Below are 15,345 nucleotides of genomic sequence, written 5' to 3' on the forward strand. Positions count from 1 at the left end.
TGCCGTGTCTTTGGCCCAGAGTGCTTCTTGGTTCAGGTTCCCCTGAACCTGGGGAAGGCAGGACCCAAGGGATGTGGAGCCCTTGCATAGCCCCTGGCCCTGGAACTTCATGCCAATGCTGCGATCTCAATAGTACCATCATCTCCCCTTTCACCGCAGGAAATGAGATTCACAGGACCTGCCTAAGGCCCCTGAGCTTGAACACAGCGGAAGTGGATGCAAGCTCAAGGGCAGTGCCCCTTCGTCTACACATGGCCTCCAGAGGATTCTTTTTTTAAAACTTATTTGGCTGTGCCAGGTCTTAGTTGCAGCAAGTGGCATCCAGGTCCCTGATCAGGGATTAAACCTGGGCCCCCTGCATTGGGAGCGCAGAGTCTTAGCCACTGTACCACCAGGGAAATCCCCCAAATGGTTTTAGACCAAGTTCAGGGGCTCACAGGGTGGGGGGCCTCACCTGAGGACTGGGGATAGTCGTGGGGGTGGGCAGAATCCTAGTTCTAGTCTCCCTTAGACTGTGTGTGTGGGACATTTAGAAGATTCTTCTTGACAATCATTCCAGATATATTTTCTAGTCCAACATAGAATACTTCCTATTAAGCACGACTCACCTCCAATGAAAAAGGTTTGTATTTTGGGGGGAACTATTTTCAATTTAAATAGCAGTTTCACTTTTAAAGAAAGAAATACAGAACAATCTCCCTATCCTCATTTTCTGCATTCACACTTTAAATCTTAAAAATCTTAAGTAGCGACATATTCAACAGATACAAATAATACAATATTTATATAAGATTATATTTCTATTTTATATTAGGGCTACAAGAGTTGGGGAGAAGGAGAGAAATGCAAGAGAGGAGAAAAAGGACAACACGTAACGAGCAATGAAACAGATCAGGGGTGAAGATTAACCCAGGTATTTCTACAGAGATGGAGGTGGGAAGGGAAGGTCAAAGTTCTGATTCATCCACTAACTGCTACCCCTGTGTTTGTTAAAAATACAGGCACTAAACTTTAATGGGCCAAGAGTACTTTCTAGAACTTATATATTTTAGTTTCTATCTAAGATGTAATCGATTGACATAAATTTCCTTCATATAAAAATTTTTTTATTAAAAATTACTATAGAAAATAGGAGATGAAAAGACAGGCATGGTTCCTGAGTAAGCTGATTCTAGTGGAAATCAGACATTAAACTCCTAAGTGAAAACCAGTGAAGATAAGCCTCAGGGTCTGGGAACCCTACCTAGGAGACAAAGTCAAGGTAAGCTTTTCAAAGGAGTGATGCTGAAACAAAATCTGAAGAGGAGCAGGAGTTCCCACCCGAAGAATGCTCCAGGAGTGGTAACTGGACAATGTGAGGGCTGCAACCAGCGAATGAGGCCTGCCTGCGGAACCAAAAAACGTTCAGACTGGCAGACGGATGGTCAAGGTAGCGGTGAGTGAAGAGGTGGGACAAGAGACCAAGGCGCTGACCCACAGAGGTCCCCAAGGCGATCAGGGACGGGGAGCAGGGGCAGGCAGGTGCGAAGGTTAAGGATCAGAAAGAGAGTAGCCTGACCATCCCTGTCTGTAGGCACCTTGTGGAGGGAGTGTCTGAGTCTGGATGCCAGTGGCTGGGTACTGGGCGACCCTCGGAAGGGTTCGCGGGCTCGTGGGGCGAACGCCAGGGGCTACTACTACCCCCACCGCGCTCGTATGTGGCTCGGTTGATCGCCAGTGTCCGCACCAATCTAGAGGTCCCGGAGGGACAGGCTAGAAAGTTCCCGGGCCCAGCCGATCACTATGGCAGAGTGGGGTGGGGGGGCTGAGGTTGTCGAACGACTCTTGCGCCTCCAGATTTCTGAAGGAGCCCAGCAGTCCGTCCAGGCCACCGCGCTGCCGCGCGTCTCCGCCAGGCCCTGGGCTTCAGGGGAACCAGCCTGGCCCGGGGCTCAGCCCCGTCCCTCGGTCGCTGAGTCTGCGCGGGGACCCCAGGGTGGCTCTGCGGGGCAGGGCGGGGCGCTGCCGGCGCACCAAGGCTGGGCGGCCGCGGCCCAGGGGCGGGGGCGGGTGATGCGGAAGTGGCGAGCGGGCGGGCGGGCGGACCGGCGCGGCTCCAGGACAGCGCAGCTCGGCCCCACCGCCTGGCCGGGGCTCCCGGGCGCAGCCACTCGGGCGCACAGCAGACAGGTAAGTCCAGGCGGCCGCGCGCTCCTCTCCGCGCCCGAGGGGCACCTGCCGGCGGCGGGCTGGGGACTGAAGCGGTGCGGACGCGCGGGAGGGGTCAGCGTCCGGCTCTTCCAGGTGCCCGAGCTCAGGGTGGGGAACGCCCAAGGCAGGACGCGCCCCGCCGTTGTGGGGGTCTCCAAGAAGCCTCCTATGTCTTGATCAGAGAGGGGTGCCCCGCACCAGCAGCCTTGGTCCAGAAGGCACCCGAGGAGCCCGGACGCGCGGGCGGCGGAGTCCGCACCGCGGCCGGGGGCGCCAGCTCTCCTGCTTCTCTCCCCTCCTCTGGCCTTCGCGGAGGATGGGCAGCGCCCGGCTGCCATGGGATGGGCAGCGCCCGGCTTGGGCCATGGAGGGAAAGCCCCGATTCCGCCTAGAATTCTGTACGCTCCGATCCCCCATCCCCGGGCAGCCCTCCCCTCATCCTTTCCAGTAAGAGAATGAGGTTTAAGAGGTCCATCTCTCCCTGGATCTTAAGACAATGGCAAGAATTCGGGCAGAGAGTGGTTGGGAAGATGGTGTCAGGCGAGGCGCCGGCTGTCCTTTTACTTGCAGCGGAGGAAAGCAGCTGCTGACCCTCCTAAGCGAGAACCACGGACGTGATACTTCTTAGACTAGTTTCTCTACAGCCTTCCCCCGAGCATCAGAAGGAAACAATCGAGAATCTAAAAGTGGAGGGAAAGTGAGACCAGTGTGACCGTGTTGCGGGATAGGAGACGGTGAACACCTGCGCGGCCCGGGCGCGCAGTTGTCTCTGTGGCCCCGGAGGCACCGGATCTGGCCCTGGGGACCTGAGGCGGAGGGGACTTCCCTGCCTTCGCCGCCACCCAGCGCCCAGCAGAGCGGGGATTCCTCCACCCTGAGGAGCGGTCGGAGAGGCAGACCCTAAACCAGCGCTCCGGGCCGGGGAGGGAGTGGGGGTAGTTCAGTGGGCTGGGCCAGGAGGCGCGGCCAAGCCGGGCACCTGCGGGGACGGTCTTGAGAGCAGAGCCGAGTTGGGGCTCCCTGCGCGCCCAGAGCGGGGATGAGTGACCAGGACCAGTAAGGACGAGGCGGGGGGGAGTCGATGGAGAAAGCTAGAGTCTCCCGGGAGAGGCAGCCAGGCCAGAGCAGGGTTATAGGGTTGGATACTGGGGCTCCCAGCAAGTCAAGGGAAGCCTTGGGAAACCACCCTTTTTTTAACCCTGGGGTTTCCCCACCTGCGCCTTGGCCTTACCCCACCGTGCCCCCAGAGGAAGCCGAGGGAAGCGTCTTTCTGCCCTCATCTGCCGCCCTGGAGTCTCAGCTTGTCTCCCCTGGAGGGGGAGGGGCTTAAGGTCTCGCTGGACGCCGGGCACCCATGCCTTCTTCAGGAGTTTGGTGTGGAGTTTGCGGGAAACGTCTGAATCAAATTCAGGAGGTGCAAGGGCTTGCTGATCTCGCAGTGCTGGGGGCTGCAGAGCCTTCTCCCCTAGGGGGTCCCTGGTGCCCACAGTGTTCAGGCTTCCCTTGTGGCTGGCTCCTGGGAGTTCAGGAGTTGCCGGGCCTGTGCACCTCCGGAGATGCTCCTGGGCTGCCCCTTCCCCTATAATAGGGCCTTCCTCAGGTCCTCAGCAGGCCACTCCTCCTTTGATGTTTCCATGGAAGCTGATGTATGCTCATCCCGCCTTCCCCCATCTTTCAGGGCTCTAATCCACAAGGCTAGTCTGGGGGTTGCAAACCTGCACAGCTGTTGAGGAGTCAGGGCAGACCCCCTGACCAACCTGCATCCTGATGGGATGTCAAGTCCTCCCAGCAGCCACGAGGGGCGTCTGTGTGTGTGTGTGTGTGTGTGTGTGTGTAGTTCCTCAGTTGTGTCCGACTCTTTGCAACCCCATGGACTATAGCCCACCAGGCTCCTCTGTCCAGGGGATTCTCCAGGCAAGAATACTGGAGTGGGTTGCCATGCCCTCCTCCAGGGGATCTTCCCCATCCAGAGATAGGACCTGTTATTCTAGAGCAAAGTATTGCAGGCAGATTCTTTACCTCGTGAGCCACTTTCCTGGTGAGGGAGGGATGTAGAATGGACTTTCTCAGGGCTATGCTTCTGGGACCCCCTGGGAATCTGAGTGACTGCTTCTTTCAGGATGGAAGTAGGAATGGAGCACAAGGGCACTGAAATTCAGAACTCCTGGCATTGGGATAGCTTGCATCAGGTCTAAGTCCATCTCCAGGCAGGAAGCAGCCTCTTTGGCGAGCTGATGCTGAGCCTGGTCCTGATGACCCTGGATACAGGCAGACTTGTGGCTGAAGCTCCCTGTGTGGCTTGCTAGGCAGACCCTCCCTTGGCCACGGCCAGGCTTTTGGTGGGAGGCCCTCTACAGAGCCCTTCCCTGTGCTGCTAGAAGGGGCTGCACCTTACTGCCAGGAGCTCAGAGTTGGTGTTGTAGAGTGGTGCAGCCGGACTTGCCCTGACACCCTCCTTGCCCTGGGCAGAGAAATCGACCTTCCTGGCTTCCCAGTTCACCACCTCTGGCACAGCTGCAGGCCAGACCATGTGTGGGGGTCATCAGGGAAACTTGCCTTGCCCTCTGTCAGCAGAACTTTCCCCGGTCCACCTTCTCGCAGCCAGAATGGCCTGCTGCTGTGACCGTCGCCCGTCTGTTCTAGGACCCAGGCCTTTGGGAGGCGTGGGGATGCAGCAGACACAAATTGGATGAAGCTCTCCAACGCTGTGAATCACACAATGGACGACGACTGCCAGCGGGCTTGAGGGTTGGGGGATGGGCTACAGGATGAGAGATGGAGCATTTGGTCGGGGGGACCCAAATGTGATTTTCTCCCCATCCTTTCCCTCCCCCAGCTCATAGTGAGTCAGGTTTCCGAGTTGTCCGGTCTGGCCACTTTCATTTCCCCTAGGGCTGGGTGGAGGCTAGTGCAGAAAGGGGAACCGAGTCACCCATCTTCTGAGACCAGGGGGCAGGGCCGGGTGCTCTCCCATCCTCTCTGTCTCAGCCCAGTGCTGGGCACTGCTCTGGGGAGAGGCCCACAGACAAGAATCCTTAGCAGCGTGGAGGTGGCGCTTAGCCGCCACAACCCAGAAAGGTGTTGGGCAGGGAATTTCAGGGGACATTCTGAAGCAGGCTTGGATGATGGGGTGTGTGTATGTGTGTGTGTGTGTGTGTGTGCGTGTGTATCCCAGTGCAGGCCAGGAAGCCCACCAAGACTTCTGTACTCCCAGAAGCCTTTGTTCCCAGCAACAGTTCAGCCTGTGGTTGGGTGGCTTTAGCTGTCAGAAGGTTCTTCAGCAAGGATGTAGTCTGTCGCAGGGGAGGCTGTCTTGGTCTTGACTTGAACCCTAGTCTTTCTGCCACACGGGGGTATTTCTCATCCCCACCCCACTGAGTGTTTACATCAGCCACCCAGATACCTCATTTCCTTCAGTCATCCCTTCCCGGACAGGCCTGCCCACCTCAGACCCTCACTGCCCCACAGCGCTCACAGCTTTCCTCTTGGGTCTGGTCTCACCTTTGAGTCAGAGGAGGGGAAGGTTGGTTGGGGAGGGCAGCGTTGGTTGGGGTGGCAGCCGGGTGGGGGTGGGGCGATAAACAGCTGGAGGACGGACGCTTCCAACATCTGGCTGGCCTTCCTTAGGTCCTACTTTGGCCCAGTAAATGCAGATGCCCAGGAGGGGAGAGTGGTGAGGAAGAAAGACCCGGAGGCACTCCTGCCCTTGAAGAGGTCGCCCACTGACCTGGAAAGTAAGCGAGACGTCTGGGTGGGGGAGGCTGTGCAGGGCGGAATAGGAGCCCCACTTGTCTCAGTGGAGGAGAGTCCAGGGCAGCCCGTGGCGCTCTGGAGAGGGAGCTGTGAGTGTTGGAGGACCCAGCCCGGAGGGCTAGTGTTGGCACCCTTGTTCCAGGAAGCACGACTTCTGCGAAAGACCCCGGCCCACCCCACCCCTATGCCACCGTCGTGGCCGCTCCCTCTCCATCACTTGTGGAGCGTCTTCTACAGGGGACGGGTGGACCAAGGAAGTGGGAGAGGAGCATGGTACCTACGCAGTGTGTGTCCTCTTACACACGCAAGTGCACGCCCACCTAACTCACATGTGCTCAGAAACCTAGGGCCCAGGGTGGGAGGCAGCCTCATTTCTCGTCGTGGCTCAGCCCTTTGTTCCTTCCTTGCCCATCGACAGAGTCTCCTCTGAGTCTCAGCCCGGGGGGGCTATGATGGCCCCGTCCCTTCTGTTGCTGACCCCGGGCTCACAGTTGAGGGGCAAGCGCAGGGGAGAAACCCCGCAGGAGTGGAGCAGAGTGAAAGCAGGCTCAGGACAGTGGAGAGAAGTTTCGGTCCGGGGTCTGGAGAGGGGCTGGCAGGTGCAGTGGAGGAGGCAGAGACTCCCTGTGACCAGCTGGCCTCTGACCAGGGAGGCAAGTCTGTGGCCTGGGGTGGGGGGTGGCACTCGCTCTGGTGGGGACCCTATCTGTGTGGACCCCACAGCGAACATAAGGTGCTGCTGAATGAATGCATGGTTGGTGGAGGAACCAGAGTCTAGGAAATTGCTGCCTTGAAAAGCAGAAGTTCTAAGTTTGGTGGCCACTGTCCTTGCCAGCGATTCAGGCGGTAGATGGAGTTGGCTCATGGGATTTCTTTCAAGATGTCCAGGTCGGAGGAGGGTGGGAAGCTTCATCCCTGAGGGAAACCAAGGAAGGAAGGAAGCTCTGAGGACTGGGTGTGGAAACCCCTCCCTGACTCACAGCTTCTGCCTTGTCTTAGCGGGGTTTCTTGGAAGTTGGTTTGGAGAGGGAGAGGGAGGGGAACAGGGGAAGCAGGAAGAAAGCTAAGCAAGGATGTGGGCTCAGCCGGAGACTGGCTTCAGCTAGAGTCTGTGGGGACCCCGGAGTGCACATTTGCTCCGCCTGAAGCAAGGGGACCGGCCCTTTGTCCCTGTGTGTCACTGACTGTGGGCTCTGCCCCACAGAGTGGAGGAGTGGCCTGGCCCTGGAAGGGGGCAGCTGAGGGCAGCTCTCCGGCAATGGGCAGCTCCGTGCTGTGCTGGGACTCACAGCAGCTGGGGAACTGCTGCCCCGCCGGACACAGGACGTCTGGGTGGGACACCCACAGTGTCCACTCCAGCTGTGTACCCCTCCTTCCTTTCCCTCAGACAAAGCCCAGACGCAGGGACCTTGTGACAGGAAAGCTGATGCTTGGAGAGGAGAACTGACTCAAGCATCTGGACAGGCTGGAGCGACTGTGGCCTCCTGTGCTGGGAGGAAGGGGGAGTCCTCTGGCCTCCAGTGCTGGGAGGAAGGGGGAGTCCTCTGGCCTCCTGTGCTGGGAGGAAGGGGGAGTCCTCTGGCCTCCTGTGCTGGGAGGAAGGGGAAGTCCTCTGGCCTCCTGTGCTGGGAGGAAGGGGGAGTCCTCTGGCCTCCTGTGCTGGAAGGGGGAGTCCTGTGGGCCGTGGCTCGGCCCTCTGATGTGCACTGACTGCCCCCGCTCTCTCCAGCAGACGCCTGTGCCATGAACCAGCCGGCCCCCGCCACCCTGCTTCCGCCCCGGCGTGTGCGGCTGAAGCCCTGGCTGGTGGCCCAGGTCAACAGCTGCCAGTACCCCGGGCTTCAGTGGGTCAACGGGGAAAAGAAATTGTTTTACATCCCCTGGCGCCACGCCACGCGGCACGGCCCTAGCCATGACGGAGATAACACCATCTTCAAGGTAAGCCCTGGGCCTCTGAAGGCCCTTCCCTAGAAAAGGGCTCCCCCCTACATCAGACTGGCCACTCTTCCAGCTGCCTTGTGGGCAGCGACCCCAGGCCGGGGCTAAGGGCTGCAGGCATCACCGCTGGGCAACCTTTCTAACCCGATCCCTGGAGCAAGGTGAGGACTGAGGGGCCCCAGGAGACCTTCGGGTAACTCCTCCCCCTCTCCCTCTTTGTACTTTTTCATCATACATGAGCGCCTGTCCAGGATGCACATTTGGTGTACACATGCACTTAAAGGACCACTGAATTCCCCCATAATCTTAATACTATGAATATTTTTTTGCTTGTATTATCAGTTTTCTCCATGTGTATATGAAGTGCAAAGATCATTTTCCACCCAACATCAGGACCGGCTTCCCCGTTCCAACAAATGCCACATTCAAATGCCACTGAACATTCCGTCGGAGCAGGGAGCACACTTTAGTCACCAAGTCCCAGATTTTGGACACCTTAGGTTGCTTTCAGTGTCTCCATGTTGAAGATCACACTGCCATGGACACTCTCTAAACTCTTATCCTTGGCACATCTCAAATGGTTTCCTTTGGGATTAGTTCCTAGAGTTGAACACTTCTGGGTCGAAGAGAATGCTTATTTTTAAAGTTTTGGCCATGTATTGCTTAGTTTTTGCGCTTAGTGTTTGTCTTTTCAAGGTTCCTTTCAAATCCATTTCTCATTTTTGAATAAGTAACATGGTCACATAATTCAACATTTAAAAAAGTGTAAAATGCAAAAAGTCTCCCAAATGGGAGACAGTCTCCCAGACACCCAACCTCCTCCTTTGGGACAGTTCGTATTCTCAGTTTCTTGTTTATCCTTCCTGAGGGATTTTTGTACATATGCAAGCAAATATGTGCCTATCCTTTCCCCTACTGCTGCTGCTAAGTCACTTCAGTTGTGTCCAACTCTGTGCGACTCCATAGATGGCAGCCCACCAGGCTCCCATGTGCCTGGGATTCTCCAGGCAAGAACACTGGAGTGGGTTGCCATTTCCTTCTCCAGTGCATGAAAGAGAAAAGTGAAAGTGAAATCACTCAGTCGTGTCCGACTCTTGGCGACCCCATGGACTGCAGCCTTCCAGGCTCCTCCATCCATGGGATTTTCCAGGCAAGAGCACTGGAGAGGGGTGCCATTGCCTTCTCCGATCCTTTCCCCTACTTTCGACAAAAATGGTAGATGCTTCTGCACCTCATTTTTTGAAGATTACAACGTGTTAGTATATAAAAAACTTCCTCCTTTTTTTTTTCTTGTTGCCCAATATTCCATTTTATGGGTTGGCCATAATTTAACCAGCCCCCATTGATGGACATTTAGATAACTGAGAGTCATTTTCTTTTAGAAACAGAGCTGCAGTGAATAAGCTTATATGTGCAAGCTTTTGTGTGGATGCATCTTTATCTGTCAGATAAATTCCCAGAAGTTAAATTACTGGGTTAAAGGATGGAAATGTGTAATCCTGAGATCAACCAAATTACCTTCCAAAATAACAGTACTGGGAGTTCCCTAGTGATCTAGTGGTTAGGACTCCAGCGCTTTCACCGCCATGGCCCGATTCAATCTCTGGTCAGGGAGCTGAGATCCCGCAAGCCACATGGTGAGGCACACCCTACAAAAAAAAATCGTTATAATACCAGCAGCCCAAGTGTACAGAGTCCATCCCAAGGGGAGACACAGTTCAGAGAGCTTTATGGGCATTAAGCCTGAGTCTCCACCACCACACTGTGAGGCAGATGCTGTGATGGGGAGACCAAAACAAAGAGAGGCAAAGTGACATGGCCTGGCACACAGGTGGCGGTGGCAGATTCCGATCCAAAGCCAGTTCTTCTCCAGACCCCTCTTATCCACCATGTTATCCCATCTCCTTAGAGATTATACCTGTTTGCCATCTTAAGACCAGTGAATATGATGCCTTTCAAAGCATCTAGAATTCCTCTAGCTTGCTGGAGCCTTAAGAGACTGGCCTCCTAACTCCCACTTTGCAGATGGGCGCTGGGCTCGGCCTGTGTAATGGTCTCATCCACAGCAGTGACTGCCCCCAGCCCAGAGGGGCTGGCTTCGGTGAGGGACGTGGTTCTCTGTGGTTGTCTGTCTTGTCTTCCTGCCCTAGGCCTGGGCCAAGGAGACGGGGAAGTACACCGAGGGGGTGGACGAGGCTGATCCGGCCAAGTGGAAGGCCAACCTGCGCTGTGCCCTGAACAAGAGCCGTGACTTCCGCCTCATCTATGACGGGCCCCGGGACATGCCGCCTCAGCCCTACAAGATCTACGAGGTCTGCACCAATGGCCCGGCTCCCGCAGGTATTCTGCCTGGCTGAATGTGGGCCACCTAGGGGGCTATGCACGGAGGCCTGGGGCCCCTCCAGCGTGCAGTGGTTGGGGATGTGCCGCTCGGGCAGTAACCCAGGGCTCCCAGAAGTGGATCACTGGTGAGGCTAGGAGCGGCTTGGCATGGACCAGGCCCCTCCCCGCCGGGTTTGATTTCCTCACCCCATCCTGGTTCTTGGCTCCAGTGAATGTAGGTCGGGAGACCCAGGGAGGGGAGCGCCGTGGGGTCAGGGGCGGTGTCCCCAGTGATTGCTGGTGGCTGTGTGGCCTTTCCCTTTGTGTTTGGGCAGCTCTGGGCAGGAGAGAAGCCACCCGGAGCCCTGAAGGCCTTCCTCCCTCTCCCCCACTGACTCCCTTCCGGTCTGTTATTTCTGTCTCCCCCTGCAGAGTCACAGCCCAGTGAGGATAATGCTGAGGAGGAAGAAGAGGAGGAGGTGAGCTTGGGGGTGCGCTTGGCAGCCTGTGCCACCGCCCTGGGCCTCGCTAGGCCTGGCTGCTTGTCCCACTCCACTGCAGGACTGGGCAGTTCCACTCCTCTGGAGCCTGCTGCCGTTTCTGCAGCCCTTCTCTGAGTTTCTTCTCTTGGGATTCTTGGGACAGGAACAAAGTCACCACCTTGAACCTCCCTGGGACTCTGTTGGTAGAAAACATGCTCATGCATGGTCTCAGCCTCAGTAGTTGGGGCTTAGTAGGTATTCCCACCTGCAGAAGCAGAAACTGGGGCACCAAGAGCCTACTGACATGCCTTGGATGGCAGAGCTGGGCCTGAGGGTCTGGCCTCGCCTGAGCTGAAGACCAGGGAGTTGCCTCGTGGGTCTCATTCTTCAGCATCGGATCAGTTTAATAACCTGTCCTCCCTTCTCTCTCTGGCCTCCTCGTTCCTCCTTTGCCTGTGTCTTCTCTTCAGCTCCAGAAGATGTTACCAGGCCTGAGCATCACAGGTGGGGCTGGGAGGTGGTGTGGTTGGGGGTCTAGTATAAGGAGGAGCTGCGGGGACCACAGGTGCCTGGGAGGGGCCTGAAGGGAGGCTGGGGGATGGCCCAGGGCTGGGAGTAGGTAAGCCTGGAGGCAGTTCCTAGAAGTGACATTAAAATTTTGTCCACTCCCGCCTTCTATAGAAGCAGTGCAGCCCGGCCCTGCCATGGCACCCTATTCTTTACCCAAAGAGGATGTCAAGTGGCCACCCACTCTCCAGCCGCCTGTGGTGTTGGCACCCCCTGCTCCAGGCCCCAACCTGCTGGTCCCTGCTCCTGGCAACGCCGCTGACTTTGGGGAGGTGTTTTCTGAGGTCCTGCCGAGCTCGCACCCGCAGCCTGGGCCCCTGTCTACCAGCCTGCCCCCCGCAGGCGAACAACTCCTGCCTGACCTGTTGATCAGCCCCCACATGCTGCCTCGTAAGAATCCAAGGGACGGGGGTGGAGGGCGGGCAGGGAGGAGCAGCTGGGAGGGTGGAGGATGATGAAGAGAAGAACAAAAATGCCCATACCAATCCCTGCTTGGCTGGGAGGGAAGTGGGGAGGACTGATGATGGCCTGGCTGCAGGGCAGAGAGGGCAGAGAAGATCAGTGGGCGGCAGAATGCAGAGGCATGGGGCTCATGGGCGGGGCGGGCCTGCCTCTCTGTCCTGCAGTGACTGACCTGGAGATCAAGTTCCAATACCGGGGGCGGCCACCCCGGGCTCTCACCATCAGCAACCCTCAAGGCTGCCGGCTCTTCTACAGCCAACTGGAGGCCACCCAGGAGCAGGTGGAGCTCTTTGGCCCGGTGAGCCTGGAGCAAGTGCGCTTCCCCAGCCCTGAGGACATCCCCAGTGAGAAGCAGCGCTTTTACACCAACCAGCTGCTGGACGTCCTGGACCGTGGGCTCATCCTTCAGCTACAAGGCCAGGATCTGTATGCCATCCGCCTGTGCCAGTGCAAGGTGTTCTGGAGCGGGCCCTGCGCCTCAGCCCATGGCTCGCACCCCAACCCCATCCAGCGGGAGGTCAAGACCAAGCTCTTCAGCCTGGAGGACTTTCTCAATGGTGAGGGCCCCACCTCGTGTTCCTCTGGGTCTCTTTTCACCCAGGGGCCTGGTGCTCGCCTCTGACTAAGGGTCTTGCTCTCAATGCAGAGCTCATCCTATTCCAGAAGGGCCAGACCGACACCCCGCCTCCATTCGAGATCTTCTTCTGCTTTGGGGAGGAGTGGCCTGACTGCAAGCCCCGGGAGAAGAAGCTCATTACTGTACAGGTATACGCCCATCTTCAACCTCCTGAACTCTGCTTTGGATATTGGGGAATCCTGGGCCCTTGCCCCAGGGTGGAGGGGCAGGACTGTCTGGGTAGGGTGAATTCAGCAGTCAGTGTTAAATGAGGACCGGCACTGCTCACACATAAGCTGCCTTTTTATGAAGTAGAAATTGGTGCCCCTTCTTCTGGCGGATGTGAACTACCACCTGCCCCTGGTGGATCCCCTCATGTATAACTCGATTGGACAGCCCTGCCAATCCAGACAGTTCACCCTGTCCTGTCTTCTCTTCACCCGCTTAGGTGGTACCCGTAGCAGCCCGGCTGTTGCTGGAGATGTTCTCAGGGGAGCTTTCTTGGTCAGCTGATAGCATCCGGCTACAGATCTCAAACCCAGACCTCAAAGACCGCATGGTGGAACAGTTCAAGGAGCTCCATCACATCTGGCTGTCTCAGCAGCATCTGCAGCCTGTGGCCCAAACCCCTGCCATGCCAGGCCTCAGTGCTGCACAGGGACCCTGGCCCATGCACCCAGTTGGCATGCAGTAAGGAGGCTGCATGTAGTGACTGGCCCAGGTTTCCTGGGTGGCTGTGCGGAGATGTGGAGGGCGAAAGTTCCCAGGGGGCACCTGATGAGCAGCAGGGTCCTATCTTGGGGTCTCCAGAAGCGGATCTGGGTCATGAAGAAGAGGGAAAAGAGGCCTGAGATCCAAGTTCTCCTCAGAAGCTGAGGGAAGCTGGAAGCCAGTTTTGCTTTGAGGACTCTGTCTTCCTGCATATGTCTCTCCTGGACTGGTTCTGGGGGAACTTGGCCATCAGCATCAGTGTGGAGGGAAGGAACTCCGCCAACTCAGGGGGCCTAGTTGTACAGAGGGAGTTGCCCCAGAGCAGTCCCTTCCTGTGGCTGCCTCATTTCTTCTGGCAAGAAGAGCCAAGTGCTGGGGGTCAGACCTCCCTGGCAGGTCCTCTGCAGGGCATGGGCCTGATTTTGGAGTTCCCTAGCTTTAGTGTTGATCCCCTGGGGGAGGAAATGGCAGCCTACTCCAGTATTCTTGCCTGGAAAATCCCGTGGACAGAGGAGCCTGCTGGGCTACAATCCATGGGTTCATAGTCAGACATGACTGAGCGACTGAGTGTGCACACGCACACGCGAGCACACACACACACACACACACACACACACACAGCTTGAGCCTCATTTCCTCACAACATCCAGAGACAGATTAAGTATTACACCAGATACTAAGTCTGGCAGCTACCTCCCTTGAGAAACTAAGAACCTGGGATAGAAAGGGAACATTTATGTATTTTTGGATTAATAAATATTAAAAACAGACTCAGTTATTATTTTTCAGCACCAGTTGCTCCCATGCTGTTTTACTGGACCGTATTTCTCCTGCCAGCTAGCTCTCTTTACCCCAGCACCTGCCCTCCTGCTCTGGGGCTGTTGACACAGGGAGGGCCTGCCTTCCAGGCTGATGAGTCAGTGGGGCCTTCACAAGCACTCAGCTGGCTGGCTTTGCTTTCCAGGAGGAAGCCAGCTGAAGCAAGGGTGTGGACTTTTAAATGTGTGCAGAGTCTAAGATCCTGTCCAAATCAATTTTCCCATAATGGTGAAAAGGGGCTGGATCTCAACTAAGGACCATTACTATCTGTTAGCCTCATGTATATTCATACGCTATTAAATATATTAGGACAATGCATACAAACTGGGAGCTCATTGTTTGAATCTGGCTTATAGATGTAATTTTCTGACCTGAACAATTTTGCTGTTATCTTTTTATTATGGAATGTTTTTAACATCTGTGAAAGTAGGGAGAATGGTATAAAATTCCCATGTAGTAGCTTCAATAATTATCAATTCATAGTCTTTCTCATCTAAGTTCCCAACACTACAGTGGATAAGCTTGTGCATATTTATGTCTTTTTATTACTTTTGCCAGTTTATCTTTAGGATGAATCCACAGAAATGGGATTTCTGGCTCAAAGGATAAAAATGGGTCTAATTTTAAATATTTGCAAAATCCAGATAAATCTCTGAGTGCAGCTGTTTCCCCACAATCTCAACAAGGTTATAATGCCAATTTTTTGGATTTTTGCCAATCTGATAGGTGAGAAATAGTATGTCTACCATTTCTCATTATGAACAAGGATGAGCATCTTCATATGGTTAAGTGGCCTGTGCAGATTTTAGTGATTTAAAAAAAAATAATCTTAGAATAGTTTTAGATTTACAGGAAAGTAGCTAATAGAGTCAGAGAAGGCAATGGCAGCCCACTCCAGTACTCCTGCCTGGAAAATCTCGTGGATGGAGGAGCCTGGTGGGCTGCAGTCCATGGGGTCGCAAAGAGTCGGACACAACTGAGTGACTTCACTTTCACTTTTCACTTTCATGCATTGGAGAAGGAAATGGCAACCCACTCCAGTGTTCTTGCCTGGAGAATCCCAGGGACGGGGGAGCCTGGTGGGCTGTGGTCTATGGAGTCACAGAGTCGGACATGACTGAAGCAACTCAGCAGCAGCAGCAGCAGCAGCTAATAGGGTCTTATACGACCCACACTCAGTTCCCCCAACTGTTGACATCTTACACTGCACCTTACATCACTATGAAACATTTGTCACAACTAATGAAACAAAATGAATACATCATTAACTAAATTCCACCCTTTATTCAGAGTTCATTAGTTTTTAATCTCATACTTTTTTTGTTCTAGCACCTTATCCAAAGGATCACTTTACATTTAGTGATCGTGTCTCCCTAGCTATCACTGATTTAACTGGTTCTTGGACTTCCCTGGTTTTGGATGACTTGGATGGCTTGGAGGGTACATTTTAGAATGTCTCAGTCTGGATTTATCTGATGTCTCTCA

At 55.3% G+C, this 15,345-nt stretch overlaps 1 protein-coding gene across 13 annotated transcripts; it reads left to right on the top strand.

The window, feature by feature from the left end:
* Nucleotides 1-12: 12 nt before the first annotated feature.
* IRF5 (interferon regulatory factor 5) lies at nt 13-14,184 on the top strand. 13 transcript variants are annotated; one of them, XM_069588343.1, is made up of 12 exons: nt 13-622; nt 815-913; nt 1,277-1,447; nt 5,818-5,924; nt 7,673-7,881; nt 10,032-10,221; nt 10,636-10,682; nt 11,156-11,189; nt 11,367-11,642; nt 11,879-12,271; nt 12,361-12,479; nt 12,779-14,184. In XM_069588343.1, exons 5-12 carry the CDS (start codon nt 7,687-7,689, stop codon nt 13,022-13,024), a joined length of 1,500 nt encoding a protein of 499 aa, XP_069444444.1. In that variant the 5' UTR covers nt 13-622; nt 815-913; nt 1,277-1,447; nt 5,818-5,924; nt 7,673-7,686; the 3' UTR covers nt 13,025-14,184. The 13 variants fall into 13 exon arrangements, with proteins under 13 accessions (XP_069444444.1, XP_069444442.1, XP_069444449.1 ...); XM_069588341.1 differs by lacking the exon at nt 13-622 and having other exon boundaries at nt 822-913; nt 1,277-1,435; XM_069588339.1 differs by lacking the exons at nt 13-622; nt 815-913; nt 1,277-1,447 and adding exons at nt 2,060-2,169; nt 4,834-5,032.
* Nucleotides 14,185-15,345: the final 1,161 nt, after the last annotated feature.

This window comes from Ovis canadensis, chromosome 4 (genome assembly GCF_042477335.2).
Source record: "Ovis canadensis isolate MfBH-ARS-UI-01 breed Bighorn chromosome 4, ARS-UI_OviCan_v2, whole genome shotgun sequence".
Classification (NCBI taxonomy): Eukaryota; Metazoa; Chordata; class Mammalia; order Artiodactyla; family Bovidae; genus Ovis; species Ovis canadensis.

What these genes read in the sequence shown, in the direction of transcription:
- IRF5 (XM_069588343.1), top strand. Translation starts at nt 7,687, where the DNA reads ATGAACCAGCCGGCCCCCGCCACCCTGCTTCCGCCCCGGCGTGTGCGG. An exon ending in CAATGGCCCGGCTCCCGCAG is followed by an intron (nt 10,222 to 10,635) that starts GTATTCTGCCTG and finishes CTCCCCCTGCAG; the next exon opens with AGTCACAGCCCAGTGAGGAT. An exon ending in AGGAGGAAGAAGAGGAGGAG is followed by an intron (nt 10,683 to 11,155) that starts GTGAGCTTGGGG and finishes TCTTCTCTTCAG; the next exon opens with CTCCAGAAGATGTTACCAGG.